The sequence below is a fragment of the Panthera pardus genome, unplaced genomic scaffold (genome assembly GCF_024362965.1).
Source record: "Panthera pardus isolate Hobbes unplaced genomic scaffold, ASM2436296v1 HiC_scaffold_8, whole genome shotgun sequence".
In the NCBI taxonomy this organism is placed as follows: domain Eukaryota; kingdom Metazoa; phylum Chordata; class Mammalia; order Carnivora; family Felidae; genus Panthera; species Panthera pardus.
The window spans coordinates 15,801,691-15,819,012 of record NW_026527013.1 but is presented as its reverse complement, the minus strand read 5'-3'; the positions used below and the strand labels follow the sequence as shown (position 1 = coordinate 15,819,012).

The 17,322-nt window shown below is 49.0% G+C and overlaps 1 protein-coding gene across 2 annotated transcripts; it reads right to left on the bottom strand.

The window, feature by feature from the left end:
• Positions 1-147: 147 nt before the first annotated feature.
• On the bottom strand, positions 148-17,077 carry CCR9 (C-C motif chemokine receptor 9). Of its 2 annotated transcripts, XM_019416548.2 has the most exons (4): positions 16,931-17,077; positions 11,792-12,052; positions 9,076-9,120; positions 148-2,682 (listed from the first exon to the last, which is right to left on the bottom strand). In XM_019416548.2, exons 3-4 carry the CDS (start codon positions 9,094-9,096, stop codon positions 1,600-1,602), a joined length of 1,104 nt encoding a protein of 367 aa, XP_019272093.1. In that variant the 5' UTR covers positions 9,097-9,120; positions 11,792-12,052; positions 16,931-17,077; the 3' UTR covers positions 148-1,599. The 2 variants fall into 2 exon arrangements, with proteins under 2 accessions (XP_019272093.1, XP_019272094.1); XM_019416549.2 differs by lacking the exon at positions 11,792-12,052.
• Between the last annotated feature and the right edge of the window lie 245 nt (positions 17,078-17,322).

Sequence of the window (17,322 nt, the reverse complement as noted above, 5' to 3'; positions counted from 1 at the left end):
CAGATGCTTCCTCTAGAGCAAGTAGCAAAGCCAGGGTGATTCGTGGGCTGCTCGAATAGCCTCCCCTTGGAAATCCCACTGGGCTAACTGGGACAAGCCTGGGAAATAAGTTTGACCAGAGGAGAGAGGAAGACCAGGCAGCCAAGATGGCTTGAAAGTATTTTGAAGATTTTATTTCCTTATCCCACCCTTGTTCCTCACCCTCTAACATGGCTTTTGGATCTTCAGTTGGACACATTTAAAATACAGAGACAGTGAAGAAAGTGACAAGTATGGGTATTTTTGTAATGATCATTAAAAAACACTTTTCTAATATACAAATTTTTTTTAATTTTTACTTATTTTTGACAGAGAGAGAGCAAAAACAGGAAAGAGAAGGAGACACAGAATCCAAAGCAGGCTCCAAGCTCCGAGCTGTCAGCACAGAGCCCTATGAAGGGCTCGAACCCACAAACTGTGAGATCGTGACCTGAGCTGAAGTCGGATGCTCAACAGACTGAGCCACCCAGGGGCCCCTATAAAATGTTTTCAAAAGTGCTAGCCAAATAGTTAAAAGAAACAAAGCAAAAGTGAATTCTATTACTTTTTTCCAGCCTAATCTCTAAATCGAAAGCTTTTGAACACGTGAGCGCTATCCATTAAGAAAAGGAGCGGCGTGGACGCAGGTCTCCTTCCAGCCGCCTGAGAAACAAGAGGGTCCGTGAAACCAACCCATTTTATGGGAAGTGGAGAAGTGGACCATCACAAAAGCTACCTGGAAGACTGAGCCCACAACAGAGCCAGGGCGCTCGGGTTCTCAGAGACCCCGCACAGGCTGACCGCCCCCGTGACACGAGTGGACACGCGGAGTCCTTGTGCAGACTCTGTGGAGTCACAGAACCCCCCGGCAGGACCCAGAAATGGACACGGGAGCACCGAGAGAATAGGGATGACGTTCGGATATGGCTACTAGTCCAGGGGCTCGCTGGCCAGTCAGGTAGTTCAAAAGAGGCTCAGGGTCCCTCCCTGGCCCAGAACAGATTAAGGAGACCAGAGGAGACGATCTGAGGTTGTTTGAAAAGATTCCGATCAAGAATCTAGAAGACCTGGCATGGGCACCAGGCCCCAAAGTCACGGTAGAAAATCCCCCCACCAAGATGGAAGTTTTCAGGAAACTTTGTGCTTTTGTGGACTCCTGGTGGCAGCGGCCAGTGGGTCCGTGTCTCCTGTTGGAAGGGGTTGCTTCAGAACCGAAGCCACAGCCATCCGCAGTATACTGGGAAAATCGAACACCTTTTCCAGTTGCATTAATGCTCAGACGAGGGACGAAGCCAGGGTGGTCTAAAGAGCTGTCGGTCCTTCTCCGAAAATTGTACACATTGCAGCCAAGAGCCAGTCCATGGTCTCACGGGATGGCCAGTCCATGTGGAAAACTCTGACTTGGAAATTCTAACTAAAGTAATTGTCCAAATTCATCCCTTTCTGGGCTTTTTCTCCCCCCACCCCCCACTTCCTTTTTCTTTTTCTTCATTGGTTTCCCTCTGGTCCCATCAGTGGAGAAGCTGTACTTGTATTTCTCCTTACTTCCGAGAGGGCCATCCACGTCGGAGCCAAGACCCCTCAGTAGGAGAGCGCTCCCGAGGTCGTCTCCAGCAGCATGGACGACAGCTTCACGCTTCCCTCTCTCCTCGTGAACGAGACCCACTGCGCCTGGCTGATGCAACCCAAGTTCTTCAGGGTCTTCATAAGATCCCGGCGGAATCTCTCGCCCACAAAAACATAGAGCACGGGGTTCAGGCAACTGTGGAAGAAGGCGATGGTTTGAGTGACCTGGAAGCAGATGTCAATGTTGGTGGAAATGGCACAGTTGGAAATGAACATGGCGTAGGCATCGATGGTCTGCACCAACAGAATGCAGTTGTAGGGGAACTGAGATAGGAAGAAGACAGTAAGGACGGTGACGGTCACCTTCAGGGCCTTGTGCTTGGATGACTTCTTGGCTTGTAACAGAGTGTGGATGATGATGGTGTAGCAGCAGGCCATGACCACGAAAGGAAGGAAAAAGCCCAGGACGACCTTCAAGGTTAAGACCACCGACTTCACTTTGGTGCTCTCGTCACTAGGGTAAACCATGGTGCATATGGTAATGCCGGATTCCTTCTTGAGTTGACTATACAGGATTTCGGGGATGCAGAGCATGGCCGCCAGCACCCAGACAGCAAAGCAGACCATTTTGCTGTACACGAGCCTCTTCTGCCTCCAGGTCTGCGCTTTCATGGCCTGAGCGATGGCAATGTACCTGTCCACGCTGATGCACATGATCAGCAGCACGCAGCTGTAGAAGTTCATCTTGTACATGCTGTTGACCACTTTGCACAGGAAGGTGTGGAATCTCCACTGGTCCGCAGTGGCAATGGCCCAGAAAGGAAGCGTGGCGAGAAAGAGGAGGTCAGCAATTGCCAAATTCAGGAGGAACATGTCGGTCATGGTCTTCACTCTCGTGCAGTACCAGTAGACAAGGACGACCAGACTGTTGCCCAAGGCGCCCGCGATGAACACGAGCCAGTACAAGGGCGGGAGGAAGTAGCTCGCAAACTGCCGGACGTTGTTTTTCTTACAGTAAAGTTCAGGGAGGTTTAGGTAGTCATCCAGAGGAGACGTGGGATGGTAGCTGTAATCGTCAGACATGTTAGAGACAAGACCCTGCAAGGAGACACCAGACACCATCAGGTCAAGGACGATCCTTCGGAGGCTCTCAGAACGGCAGGGGCCCGGACCCCGTGACCCTCCCAGCCCCCAAAATCTGCGACGAGACAGAGAAATGCATGCAGGGCAAGCAGGAATTTCTGAGGGCATCTGCCCACATCACAACAGATTTATACAGTCCATGGCTATCTCTCGCACACCTATCCCGTGTCAGGTACCGCGTGCATGCCAAAAACACAGTAGTGGGTAAGTCAGATGTGGTTCCAGCTCTCGTGGAACCCACCTGCTGGTGGAGGGCACACATGAACAGTTACAGGACACATGACAAGTGATCGGATGTGGTAGGACCCCCTTGGGACCAAAGATGGGCACAAACCTGTATTGAACTCTGAATGATTCTGATTTCTCCTCTCTATTCCATTTTTTTAAAGTTTTTAAAACATTTTTTTTAATGTTTATTTATTTTTGAGAGAGGGAGAGACAGAGTGCGAGCTGGGGAGGGGCAGAGAGAGAAAGGGAGACACAGAATCCAAAGCAGGTTCCAGGCTCCGAGCTGTCCGCACAGATCCCGACGCGGGGCTCGAACTCACAAGCTGTGAGATCATGACCTGAGCCGAAGTCGGACATTCAACTGACTGAGCCACCCAGGCGCCCCTAAGTTTTTTTTATATTTATTTATTTTTAAGAGAGACAGAGTGTGAGCGGGGAGGGGCAGAGAGAGAGAGAGACAGAATCCAAAGCAGGTTCCAGGCTCCCAGCTGTCCGCACAGATCCCGACGCGGGGCTCGAACTCACAAGCTGTGAGATCATGACCTGAGCCGAAGTCGGACATTCAACTGACTGAGCCACCCAGGTGCCCCTAAGTTTTTTTTATATTTATTTATTTTTTTTAAATTTTTTTTTTTCAACGTTTTTTTATTTATTTTTGGGACAGAGAGAGACAGAGCATGAACGGGGGAGGGGCAGAGAGAGAAGGAGACACAGAATCGGAAAGAGGCTCCAGGTTCCGAGCTGTCAGCCCAGAGCCTGACGCGGGGCTCGAACTCACGGACCGCGAGATCGTGACCTGGCTGAAGTCGGACGCTTAACCGACTGCGCCACCCAGGCGCCCCTATATTTATTTATTTTTAAGAGAGACAGAGTGTGAGCGGGGAGGGGCAGAGAGAGAGAGAGACAGAATCCAAAGCAGGTTCCAGGCTCCCAGCTGTCCGCACAGATCCCGACGCGGGGCTCGAACTCACAAGCTGTGAGATCATGACCTGAGCCGAAGTCGGACGCTTAACTGACTGAGCCACCCAGGCACCCCTCTCCTCTCTATTCCATTCTTCCATAAAGGTCCTCAGAGGCTCCTAAACTTTTCTGGGTCCAGATTCTTCTGAGCCTTCTGCAAACTATGTATCCTCTGCTCCTGAAACAGCAACACACACACACACACACACACACACACTCACATGCACACACTCATTCATACCCTTTCACATACATGCACAAGCACTGGGACAGGTTACATAGCTTTCAGGATCCCTTATTCAAATTTTGTTAAGAATTCTAAGGGGCGCCTGGGTGGCTCAGTCGGTTAAGCATCCGACTTCAGCTCAGGTCATGATCTCATGGTTTGTGAGTTTGAGCCCCGTGTCGGGCTCTGTGCTGACAGCTCAGAGCCTGGAGCCTGCTTCAGATTCTGTGTCTCCCTCTCTCTTTGCCCCTCCCCTGCTCATACTCTGTCTCTCTCCCTCTCAAAAATAAATAAACATCAAAAAAAAATTTTTTTTAATAAAAAAAATAAAGATTTCCCTCCAGCTTCAGCTATTACCCAGAAACCCAGTGTCTTGGGAGGACAGATTCCCTGGGAGACACATATTTTGGTGAGGATGCCAGGAGACTTCTCCCAAAGCCGAACCTGGCAGCCTGGCATCGTCGTGGCCCCCCAGGGAGGTTGTCCCCTGAGAGGTGGGGCTTGAGTAGACTTGGAGCAAAAAGAACTGTTAGGGTGGGAAGGAAGAATATGAAGAACACAGAGACCCCAAGATGGGGATCAGTGTAGCTTTAATGGGTCGGCACGGTGACATTTTGGGGAAAAGTCATCTGCTCGTGCAGATGAGCAGGTGTTAACTGTGAATCCACACAATGAGTAAGCGTGAAACTACTTTTGTAGGGGTTCTTTTCTTTTCTCTTCTTTTTTTTTCTTTTCTTTTTTTTTCTTTTCTTTTCTTCCCTTCCCTTCCCTTTCCTCTTTTTCCTTCCTTCCTTCCTTCCTTCCTTCCTTCCTTCCTTCCTTCCTTCTCTTATTTCTTTTTTACGTTTTTTGGGGGTGATCAAATACTTCTAATAGACTGTCACATGCACATGAGCCCCAAGCTATAAATCCAGGAGGGAAACAGCGTCCCCATCCACAGATACAGCCCCAGGGGGTGGCGGGGGGAAGGGGGGGACCTCAGCGTTTCCAGTGCCCCAGGAGACCCAACCTTCTCCACTGCCCAGTAAGCGGGCACGACCACCACTCCCCAGCGCTGACCCCCAGAATGTGTCCCGCTTGAAGCCCAAGGCGTGTGTTCTCCGGTTGGCTGAGGGTGGAGGGCCCGGTGGTCCAGCATAGAACTATATTTAGTTAGGGACTCCCCCCCCCCGCCCCCGCAGGCGTATTTTAAAAGTGGTTTGACTCACACACAAAAAAAACCTAGATTTGTATACGTGTTGTCAAGGCCACATTTGTTGTGAAGACCAAGGTAGGCCTACATCATCCGTACAAGATGAAAGGTTTGGCTGCCTTTATAAGGAAGAGTCCACCTCCCAGGCTAGGGGAGTCCTGGGCAAACGTGTCCCCCCACCATGCTGGGACTTGCGCGTCTAGCTCTGCACATGCGCGATGGGTATACATCCTTTGGATGTTAGACACGGTATCCTTCGAAAACTTCCCAGCAGACGTAAACGGCACTATTTACCAACGTATTTTATTCGCCATAGCTGGGGTGCCTAGTGCATGCCAGACCCAGTGCCAAGGCCGTGACGTGCGTGTGTGACGTAATCCTCACATTTCCAGGGCAGGAAGACCTCTCTCAGATGAGGGCTCAGGCTTCCATGAGGACTCTGAGATAATGAATTCCTTCCTTCCAGCTCGCCTGCTCTCTGAGCGGTCCTAGAGACCCTGTTCTTGCTGGAGAAGCTACCTAGGCAGGCTGCTCTCAGAGCCTTGCACAGCAGGAAGAGATCCCAGGAGAGAATCGGTGAAATGACAGGCTAATCTGCATGTTTCCAGTCTATTTCCCACCCAGGAGCCCATGCCAGAACATTCTAGTTTGGGCAATGCCTAGAACAACTTCCCACATTCTCCCGGGCACCCTTCCTAAAGTCTACATCAAGGTGGTGTCTAAGGAGCCCTCGTGGGGTCCACGCTCTCCCCTGAGAGCAGGGCCTCCAGGGGCTGCTTCATAGACATCTGTGTCCTACTCACTAAGACCTACCCAAGACGTTAGGCCTTTAAATACAAAGGAGATGTGAAGAAAGGCTTTCGTATCTCTTGAAGAATAGGGAAGGGTCTCTTTTTCCCTCATGAACCATATCAGGGCCCCTTTTTAATTGGGAAGCTCGGCCAAGCTTCTAGCCCAATTACAGTCACCAGACAAGACCCCTTAGGCCAGTTCTGCACAGTAGAAACGTACAGAAACCCCAGGCTAAGCTTGGTTAAAGAAGCAAAAAGAGGGACACCTGGGTGGCTCGGTCAGTTAAGCGTCCAACTTCGGCTCAGGTCATGATCTCACGGTTCATGAGTTCAAGCCCCACATCGGGGCTGTGCTCACAGCTCAGAGCCTGGAGCCTGCTTCTGATTCTGGGTCTCCCTCTCTCTCTGCCCCTCCCCTGCTCGCACTCTGTCTCTCAACAATAAGTAAATGTTAAAAAAAATTTAAAAAAAAAAAAGAAGAAGAAGCAGCGGGGCCAAGCATCAAGGGCTAAGCATCTTCTGGGGCAGGAAGAAGGCCTCCGGATTTTCAGGAGCCTCCTGCATTGACTCAGGTTATCTCCGGAAGGCTGGAAGGCTTCTATCAGCCCCAGGCCCGTCGCCTGCACCTCTAGGCAGAGAATAGGGCCAAGGGCAAAGCCCATGTCCTGTGAGGCCACACCCCTTACTGCTTCTCAGCACCAAAGTGGGCACCTGCGTGGGGGAAGGGGTGCGGGAGGGAAGACAGAGGGAGGTAGGGAGGGAGGGATGTGAGCTGGTCAGGAGGAGCGGGAACGGCCGCCCTCTGTCTCTAGGGCGCCCTGTCCCCACACTTGAGGAAGTAAGACTTCCAAACGGTAAGACCTGGATCTCAGCGCCTTTGACAGTTGTTTACAGGGAGCACCCCGGGGATGCTGTGGGCACTGAGAGCATTCTGCGGGTCTCCTCCTCCAATTCGCCATGACCCTGACCCCTCCCCCACCCTCCCAGCCTCGGTTTCCTCATCCACAAACATGGCTCTGCCTTCACCGTGAGGTCGAAGGAAGGCGGCGTCCTGGGTACTGACCGGCGCACAGCCCTTCCTCGGAACAGTGGCCACTGGGATGTCATGGGCTGTTTGCCAATAGCCATAAGAGCCCCATCTTTTCCCCATTTAGGTGCTGCTGGGCACCTCTTGACCATAAGAGGTCATCATCGGGGTGTATTTTTCTTCCTCTCTGGGCCTGCCTTGCAGAGTCTAGATAGCTTCCGAGATCCCAGACGACAAAACCGAATCGGGCTGAGACACAGCCCCGGCTCGGCTGCCCCAACCTAGCTGTTTCCAGGATGAAAGGCAAATTCTAACTACAGGAGAAATGAAGGGTCTGATTCTGGTCAGAAAAGTAGACTTACCTCGTTTACTTCAGCAGATCCAAGTTAATCGTCTCTTTTCTTGTTAGGTATATGCAACAATACACATGCACTACTAAACATCATTAGCGTTGCATCGCCGACTTGTCTAAGGTCAACAATTGCGACCACCGAGCTCCGTGGACCTTGGAACTCATAGACCAGTGTACCTTGAAGGGCAGTCTGTTAGCCCCACTAAGAAGGCTTGATTTCAACCACCGACTTGTAAAACCCAGACTTTCTCTTTGAGAAAGGCACAATTAAACCAGTTAGATATTTCTGGGAGGCGTTTATGAGGACGGCAAAAAACGGAGCAATCTGATGTGATTCTGTCCTTGATTACATTTGGCTACAAAATCCCAAATGACTCTCTGGATGATGGCTTTACGCAGTATTTTCGTTAGCCTCTTTGTCTTGTTTAGAGAAATATAGGCTCTTATGTGGTTTTTGAAAAGCCTATGTCCTGTTGCGTAAGAGACAGAACTGATGTGCTCACCACGGGTTTATTCAAAACAAATGATGAGGGCACCTGGGTGGCTCAGTCGGTTAAGCGTCCGACTCTTGATCTTGGCCTCAGGTCATGATCTCACGGTTTGTGAGTTCAAGCCCCATGTCGACAGCAAGGAGCCTGCCTGGGATTCTCTCTCTCCCTCTCCCTTTCTCTCTCTCTCTCTGCCCCTTCCCTACTCATGCTCTCTCTCAAAAATAAATAAATAAACATTTAAAAAACCCCACAAATTCAGGGTTGTCCCATATCCTCCTTTGTCTTAGTTTCCAAACAGACACATCCAATCATAAAAACTCTTACCTGTTAATGAGATCTAAAATAGTGTGTTCCTCTCACTTCACCACAAACCCTGAGGCTCTTCCGGTTTTTCATGTTTGTAAAGCCCTCTGTGCTGGCGTTGGCCGCCCATATGGGGCACTGCTCGGCAGAGACCTTACCCCTGGGAACCCACACAGAGAAATGTCTCCTCCACAGCAGGTTCCTTCCCACACCGCCCCCCCCCCAAAAAAACAGGCAAGATGACAGTGCATTTCCACAAAAAAAAGGGTGGGGGGAAACTATCCCATGCTCATTGATTACAAGAACAAATATTGTTAAAATGTCGATACTACCCAAAGCAACCTACACATTCAGTGCAATCCCTATCAAAATAACACCACCATTCTTCACAGAGCTAGAACAAATAAGCCTACAATTTGTATGGAACCAGAAAAGACCCCGAATAGCCAAAGCAATCTTGAAAAAGAAAACCAAAGCAGGAGGCATCACAATCCCGGACCTCCAGCTATACTACAAAGTTGTAATCATCAAGACAGTATGGTATTGGCACAAAAACAGACACTCAGATCCGTGGAACAGAATAAGGAACCCAGACATGGACCCACAAACGTATGGCCAACTCCTCTCGGACAAAGCAGGAAAGAATATCCAATGGAATCAAGACAGTCTCTTCAGCAAGTGGTGCTGGGAAAACTGGACGGAGACATGCAGAAGAATGAACCTGGACCACTTTCTGACAGTGCATTTCGAGGAGCTTGAGGAACATGGCGATACTCACTGTGAGTTCTGTGGGCACCATGATGGGTCGGATGCAAGCTTGCTTCTAGGAAGAGAAGGCAAAAATCAAAAAGAGGTCTGTCTTATAAATGAACAGTAATAAACGCCTAACGATGGAGACTGGAGGCTATATCTGTTTGTCCTTGTGCAAAAAATATAAAAATCCCAGGCGAGAGTTATAGTCCATGTTATATCGACACCAAGCCAAATAGTCTAGATTCCAAAATGATCTTGGTTGTCAACATAGAAACGAGAGAAACCTCTCCCCTAAGAGCCCCTTTGGGGACTTCGTATTTTCCCAGCGTTCTTTTTACCTGAGTTCATTTGCTCTCGACTCCACTTCTCAGTCAGGGTCTGTTTTGCTAAATGCCCCCCTCCTTATTTTACCAACCAGGGGGCTCCTGAAGATCACAGGACAGAGGTTGGCTTGAGACCTCTCTGGGCCCCAACACCTACCTACTCCAAGCTGACTTCCATAAATCTCGGCTGTTGTGCGTATGTGTTTTGAATCTCTGTAAACCCACCCCTGTATGACTAAGGGAACAATAGCTTGCTTCAGTCGAGGACGTGTCTCCGCCTGAGCCAGGCATTTCTTTTTATATTTTTAGCAAGGAAAAGTTCCCAAGAAACACGTCTAGCACCACACCCCAAGTTTTCAGAATAAAACAATTCTCCTTCATAGATTCAACCCTCACCTGTTGGTTTCCTTTCTACAACACAACATCGTGACTCATCCTCCTTTTCTGAGAGTGTGGTGGTTTTCAGCACCTAACAGTGGTACAACCACTTTGGAAAACCGTTTGTCAGTTTCTTAAAAAGTTAAACATAAGGGCGCCTGGGTGGCTCAGTCGGGTAAGCGTCCGACTTCAACTCGTGTCATGAGGTCAGAGTTCGTGAGTTCAGGCCCCATGTCAGGCTCTGTGCTGATAGCTCAGAGCTTGGAGCCTGCTTGGGATTCTGTGCCTCCCTCTCTCTCTGCCCCTCCCTTGCTTGTGTTCTCTCTCTCTCTCAAAAATAAGTAAATAAACATTAAAAAAAAAAGTTATACATACACCCAGCACGTGACCTAACCATCGCCCTGCGATGTCCTTCCCTAAGAAAAATGCAAGCATGTGTCCACACAAAGACTGATGCAGGAATGTTCGTAGCTGCTCTATTGCAACAGCAATTACTGGAAATAACCCAAATACTGGATACCCTATCCATTATCAGGAAGGGATACATGGACCGTGGGCATAGCCACACAATGGAATCAGAATGAACAACTGATACTCACAGTCGTATGAATGAATCTCAAAATAATTATGCTACATAAAGAAGCCAGACCAAAGCACACATACAGCGTGATTCCACTTACATAAAATTCTAGAAAATGCAAACGAATCTAGCGTGAGAGAACACAGACCAGTGATTTCCTGGTGAGAGAGGGAGAAGAGGCGGGGGAGGGTGTGAGGTGAGCGAGGGCACAAAGGCTCACAAGGAAGCCTTTGGGGGTGACACATATACTCATGATACTCATTACGTGAAAGTTTCACGGGTATACGTATGTCAGAGCTTATAGTCTGCACTATAAATGTAATCCTTTGTAGTTGGACCTCAGTAAAATGATTCGAGTAAAGAAAAGAAAGTGAGTGAGAGCTAATGGAAATTTTCTGGCTTACTTCCCTCCTCAGAGTCCTATCTGGCCTTTAGCAGGTGGGGAGGAAGGCAGCCAGAACTTCTTCCTTGAAAGCTTCTTGCCAGCTGCTTCTTGAAAATGCCTTGGAGTGCCTTGTGCCATTCTCACGGAACTGAGGGCTCAAGATGAACTTGGGTTTTCAAGCTTAGATTAGAGAGATAGACAGATAGATAGATAGATGATAGACACACAGATGATAGATAGATAGATAATAGACAGACAGATAAATGATTGATAGATGATAGATGAGATAGATAGATAGATAGATAGATAGATAATAGATAGATAATAGACATATTATAGACAGATACATAGATTGGTTGATTGATAGATTGATAGATGGCAGATACATAGATAGATGATAGATAGATAGATAATAGGTGGATAGATAGATAATAGATTAGAGATAGATAAATAAATAGAATGATAAATTGATAGATGATAGACACATAGATGATTGATAGATAGATAATAGACAGATTGATGATTGATAGATAGATGATAGATGAGATAGATAGATGATAGATGAGATAGGTAGATAGATAGATAATAGATAATAGATTGTAGACAGATAGATTGATAGATTTATAGATGACAGATACATAGATGATAGATAAATAGATAGATAATAGGTAGAGAGATAGATAATAGACAGATTAGAGATAGATAAATAGATAGACTGATAGATTGATAGATGATAGATGGATAGATAGATGATAGATGATAGATGAGATAGATATACAGATAGATAATAGATAATAGACATATTATAGACAGATACATAGATTGATTGATTGATTGATTGGTAGATTGATAGATGACAGATAGATAGATAATAGGTGGATAGATAGATAATAGACAGATTAGAGATAAATAAATAGACAGATTGATAGATGATAGATGATAGAGACAGATAATTTATGTGTATATGCACATGTATTTGTGTTTCACACACATTTCCTGGCACTGTCCCCCAAGGGCTCCAAAACAATGACCCAGCAGACAAGCACCTAGTGCCCTGATCTTGGTCTCTAAATACCTTCTTCCACCAAAAGGAAGCAGGACTCTGGAGAAATGTCTGATTCCACAGCTAGGGCAATTGCAAGACGCACCCAGAACTGATTTTTTGCATCAGGAAGCAAACAGGTGTTCAAAGGACCATGAGGACCCGTCAAAAGGACATAGCTGCCAACTTGATGGGGCTCCCGCCAGCCAAATCAGAGGCAACTCGGGCACCAAATTAAATAACGATGGCCATCCTCGTAGCACGTCCAACTACGTGAGGATCCAGGAGTCCGTACTAATGAAAATAAATGAAAACATGAACAAAGAGGTGAAAAACCTCTTCTTGCAGTGCCAGCTAATACATATATAAAGGGGTCCTGGGATTAGAAACTCGCCAATGGCTGCTGAAATTAGCGGGGGGATGTTTGATGAGGAAAGGGTGTTTACCTCCTCTCAGAGGGCGACTCCCCAAATTACATACGGTCCCATTGACTTTACCATCCTCTTTTTTTTCCTCCCTGAATCATGCTCTGAACCAATAAATCATTTTTTGAAATGCCCGGTTAAATTTGGGTCTTCCTCACTCAGCTCGTTTAATTTTATTACAGCTTGGCGAACAGAGAGATTGGTTTTCGAGACATTAATTAGCCAGAAAATACCACATGTATTTCTAGTAGCTGCATAAAAAGACTTGAATATTCGGGAGCCTGGGGGGCTCAGTCGGTTGAGCACCCAAGTTCGGCTCAGGTCATGATCTCACTGTTCATGGGTTTGAGCCCCGCGTCCGGGCTCTGTGCTGACCGCTCAGAGCCCGGAGCCTGCTTCCGATTCTGTGTCTCCCTCTTTCTCTGCCCCTCCCCTGCTCATACTCTGTCTCTCGGTCTCTCAAAAATGAATAAACGTTAAAAAAGAAATTTAAATAAAGACTTGAATATTCATCGGATGACATCAACGAAAACAAGCTCCCAAGGAAAGAAGCCACATAAAGAAGAAAGAGTGGCTTTGGTTATGGTTCGTTATAGCTAGTTAGTTTTAGGTTGAAAATAAAGACTGCGGATGATGATATTGGTAAGGGTTTGGGGAAGAGACCTCCACATTGCTGTGGGGAGTATAAATTGCGTGTCCCCGTGCTCTCCAGCCTTCAAGGGCCAGCAAAAAAAAAAAAAAAAAAAAAAAAAAAAAAAGTCACCTCCTTAATGAAGCCCTCCTGGGTTTCCCCGATGCTGGAGACGGGATGGTTGATATTTGCACCTCTCCTGCCCTCTTGCCCTGTGCAACCTTCTCGGAGTATTAAGCTACATCTGTCAAATTTACAAAGCACAACAGCCCTGGCTCAGCACTTCATCTGCTGGGAACATGTTCTATTGCTGTTTCCACAAAACAGCCTAAATAAAGATACGTATATGGAGATGTATGTGGCAATTTTTTCGCAGAACAAAAAAACCAGAAACAACCTAAATACCCAACAATTGGCAATATTCTGATACAGCTTTCAGTAAAACACAAGGAGCCCGGGGGCACCTGGGGGGCTCTGTCAGTTAAACGTCGGACTCTCGATCTCAGCTCAGGTCATGATCTCTCGGCTCGTGAGTTCGAGCCCCACCTCGAGCTCTGTGCTGACAGTGCGGAGCCTCCTTGGGATTTTCTCTCTCTCCCTCTCTCTCTGCTTCTCCCCTACTCACTCACTCTCTCGCAAACTAAATAAGTGAACACTAAAAAAAAAAACCTACAGAAGTCACCCATAAATGGAATAAAATAGACCTCACGCTGATATAAGGAGGTCCCCAAGAGTATTAGGTAGAAAGGCAAGGTAGAAGACTGTGTTGCACGGTCTTTAAGAAAAAAAAAAATGTAAAAATTACACACTTCACTGCTCATCAGTACTGAAACATTTTCTGCAAGGAGCTTGAACAATTATGACCCGTGGAAAGTGAGACTTTCGTTTTTTTTCCCTTAGGTTATGAAAACTATTTAAATATGTTCCTTTGTGCGTGAAATTTTATTTTAAGAACTATCATAAAAATAACTCGTCAACCTTTTTTTTTTTTTTAAGAAGCCCCAGTTCTCTTCCCTTCCGTACACCTGTTTGCAGATCTCATCCCCAGGAGGTACCCACAGCTGCCCCAGTGAAGGGTCTGGAAGGCAGTCAGGACTAGTAATCAAATTCTCGGCAGCTTCGGTTTGCAACTTTGAGAGCCTACATCAGCTTTCCGTGAAGGTTTCTTTTTCTGCTATGATAAATGTGTTTCTGGCTCACAGAGACACTACTAATAGGGGCCCCTGGGTGGCTCAGTCGGTCAAGCGTCTGACTTCAGCTCAAGTCATGATCTCGTAGTTCGTGGGTTCAAACCCTGCGTCGGGCTCTGTGCTGACAGCTCGGAGCCTGGAGCCTGCCTCAGATTCTGTGTCTCCCTCTCTCTCTGCCCCTCCCCGGCTTGTGCTCTGTCTTTCTCTCTCTCTCTCTCAAGAATAAATGGATATTAAAAAAAAAATTTTTTTTAAAAGAAAGACGCTGCTGACAGCTCTCCACGTATCCCCTCTCTCCTCCATCAGAATACTTTCCAAAGATTTCATTGCACCAGTTGCAAAGTCTCCAAGCTCGCTTTCATTTTCTCTTCGGCCCTGAGAAGGAGGCAAACACCCACACACAACAAAGCGTCCTGAAAGCAGACCCCTCTCCGGTCTGCTGGGAGCGCTCTCTGGCGTCTGGCTCAGTGCGGCCCCAGTCTCTCCCCGGTGGTGCTCCCGGTGGCCCCATTGCGGTTCTGCAACCGCTGGGATCTGCGAAGCCTGCCCCTGTGCCGTAGCATAATGGGCTGAGGTGGGGGGAGCACGATGGACCCCCGTTTGAAAGCCCCCGTCTGTCCCTTGGTGCAGCCCTTTCTGCCTGGGAGACCAGCCCTCACCGCGCCTAGTTTCCTCAGCTGTAAAATGGAGGTGAGAGCCCAGCCTCCTGCAGGACCCCGTGGCAAAGGTCAAGTGCCATGCTCTTTGCGGAATGCAGAGAGCTCTGTGGGAAGGAGAGGGAACATGCTTCATCCCCCCCCCTCCCCCGCTCACCCCTGCAATGTGTCTTGACACCTGAAACACCTGCTTGGCTTGAACTCTGTATGAGACATGATCCAAGTCGTCCAGAAGCTCACGTTCAAGGGTAATGAGCTCGTCATCGCTGCAAAATACCAGCAAGGCTAAATGCTACGAGTCGCTTTGGGAATTAGGAGGCAGAAGTCATGACCCCAGTGCAACTCGGGAGGGCTTCCCTGAGGAGGTGACATTTTTGCTGACCCCTTGAAGGCTGGAGAGCTTGGAGACATGCAAAGAGGGGAGGGAACCCTGCTCGAGGACAGGGAAACGTATCAACAAAGGCATGAAGGCCAGAAAACAGGAAGCGTGTACAGGAACCTTGGTGGGGTGGGGGGGCGGGGGGAAGGGAGCGCTGCTAATTCAATTTTTTTTTAAAAAAAAAGGACCTAGGAGAAAAGTTAGGCTGACATCCATTACTGCCCCCGGCCATGCGTTTTTGCTCCCTGCGGTCCTTAGGTAATCACCACGAAGATCATCACGGAGGGGCACCTCGCTGGCTCCATGGGTTGAGCCTCCGACTCTGGTTCGGGTCATGATCTCACAGTTCGTGAGTTTGAGCCCCGCATCGGGCTCACTGCTGTCAGCCTGTCAGCGCAGAGCCCGCTTTGGATCCTCTGTCTCTCTGTCTCTCTCTCTCTGCCCCTCCCCTGCTCGCTCGCTCTCCGTAAGTGAATCAATAAATAAAACAAAACCATCACGGAGCATCTGCGGCTGCAGCATTTTCCCGTCCCTGCTCCCCGTAGCCAGTGAATTGGATACAGATACTGACGGGAGTCAGGAATTCAGGTCTCACGTCCACGTTTGTCCGACTCGCTACACTGAGATTGAATCATCTATTTGTTAGTAGCTCTGCCCGCCACCCCACCCCGCCCCCCACCCCCGGCACAAAAGTGGGGTCTCTGAGCCGTCTCTCCGGCCGGCTGCTCGCCAAGCCTGGGTCGGGCGCCCGCCTCCCTGCCCCCCAGTAGACGCTGCAGCCTGTGAGTGGGGAGTCCTTGAACTTGGCCGGGAGGGGTGGGAGGGGGCGGGGGGGGGAGGTGGAGGAAGCCTTCAGAGCAGATAGACGGATATGGAGAAAAGAGGCATCGAGCTCCAGGGGCTGAAAGGGCAGATGGACTTGGGCCTGTTCAGCAGGGGGAGGAGGAGACGGGCCCTGGGGGGCTGGTGGTTGCCCCGCGTTTCCAGCTCTGGGCTCCTCAGTGGCCCTTCCGGCAGGTGCAGGGCAATAGCGAACAGAGAACTGGAGAGGGTTGGGGTGTTTGGAAGGACACAGCCGTAGTCACGGATGGGTCACTGAAAACGAAGCAGCTTTGCTTTTCTTCCGATTATAAAGGAGATTTTGCACGTTTCGTAATGTACCAGAAAAACAACAACAACAACAACAACAAAAAACCCAAAGCAAATGTATACGGGGAAGAAAATAAACACCGCTCAAACACCCCTTGCTTGGGTCAGCCTCTGTTCACTTTCTTTACACTTTTTCCCACACATGCACCCTTAGTGGGAAGGGAATCGGACCACACAACCCATTTTCTATCTTGCGTTCTCATTACCCCTCTTTCTGGTGCACGTTTCACACCAGTGACCGCGGGGCTGTCATCGGACTGGATGGCTGGGGGGTGTTCTGTTGTCTGGCGATGCCACACTTCACTTAACCAGTCACCGCTTAGAGCGGAGTTTGCTTGTTTCCGATTTTTCCCTGCTACGGAGAAGGCTGCCCCAAACATCTGTCCCACGGGGCTGCCTCTCGGACCCGAGGACCTCCTGGGGGCTTCGCTTTCCCAGTCCTGACCCCCTTCTTGTCACCTGCCCCGAGCACCTGCTTCTCCCTCCTGTAAGTCACAAATCACAGAACTCACTGCCTCGAACCTTTACTTCACACGTGTGGGTGGGAGGGAGTCTTCTGACTCATCCCTGGAAACCTGGGCAGGCCACTACCGGACTCGCCTTTGCCTTCTTGGAAGCTTCTAGCAAAGTGCCTGGGGCTCACGACCACTGAACAAATGAGTGAGAGCCTGGGTTTTAGAAGCCATCGAGGAAACACAAGAGTGGGGGGGGCACAGGAGACACCGAGAAGGGTGATACTCACTGTGGAGGGCAGCGGGAGATGCTCCGGGAGAAGGTGGGTCCCACCAGCTCCGTCGGGGGGCAAGGGCTGGCCTGCTCTCTGCCTGGGATGAGGGGCAAGGCTTCTACGAGTGTTGTGCAGGCAATATCGGTAAAAACACCAGAGAGGAAGTCAGGCCACCCCTACCTGCGTTGTCACTGGTGGGGTGGCCTGGGAGGGTGGGGAGCAGGGAGTCACCAGCTGCAACCTCAGCAATCAGCAGAATCGATGATTTGCAACCAGAAGTGAAAAGCCAAGACGTCCTGGGCTAAGGGAAACCATCTTCTCTGAAGACACACACGCAGACCGATGGTCTACAAAAACGTCTTTTCCTAGACAGCACAGCCACTCCAGGGAAAAGGGGAAAGGAGGGG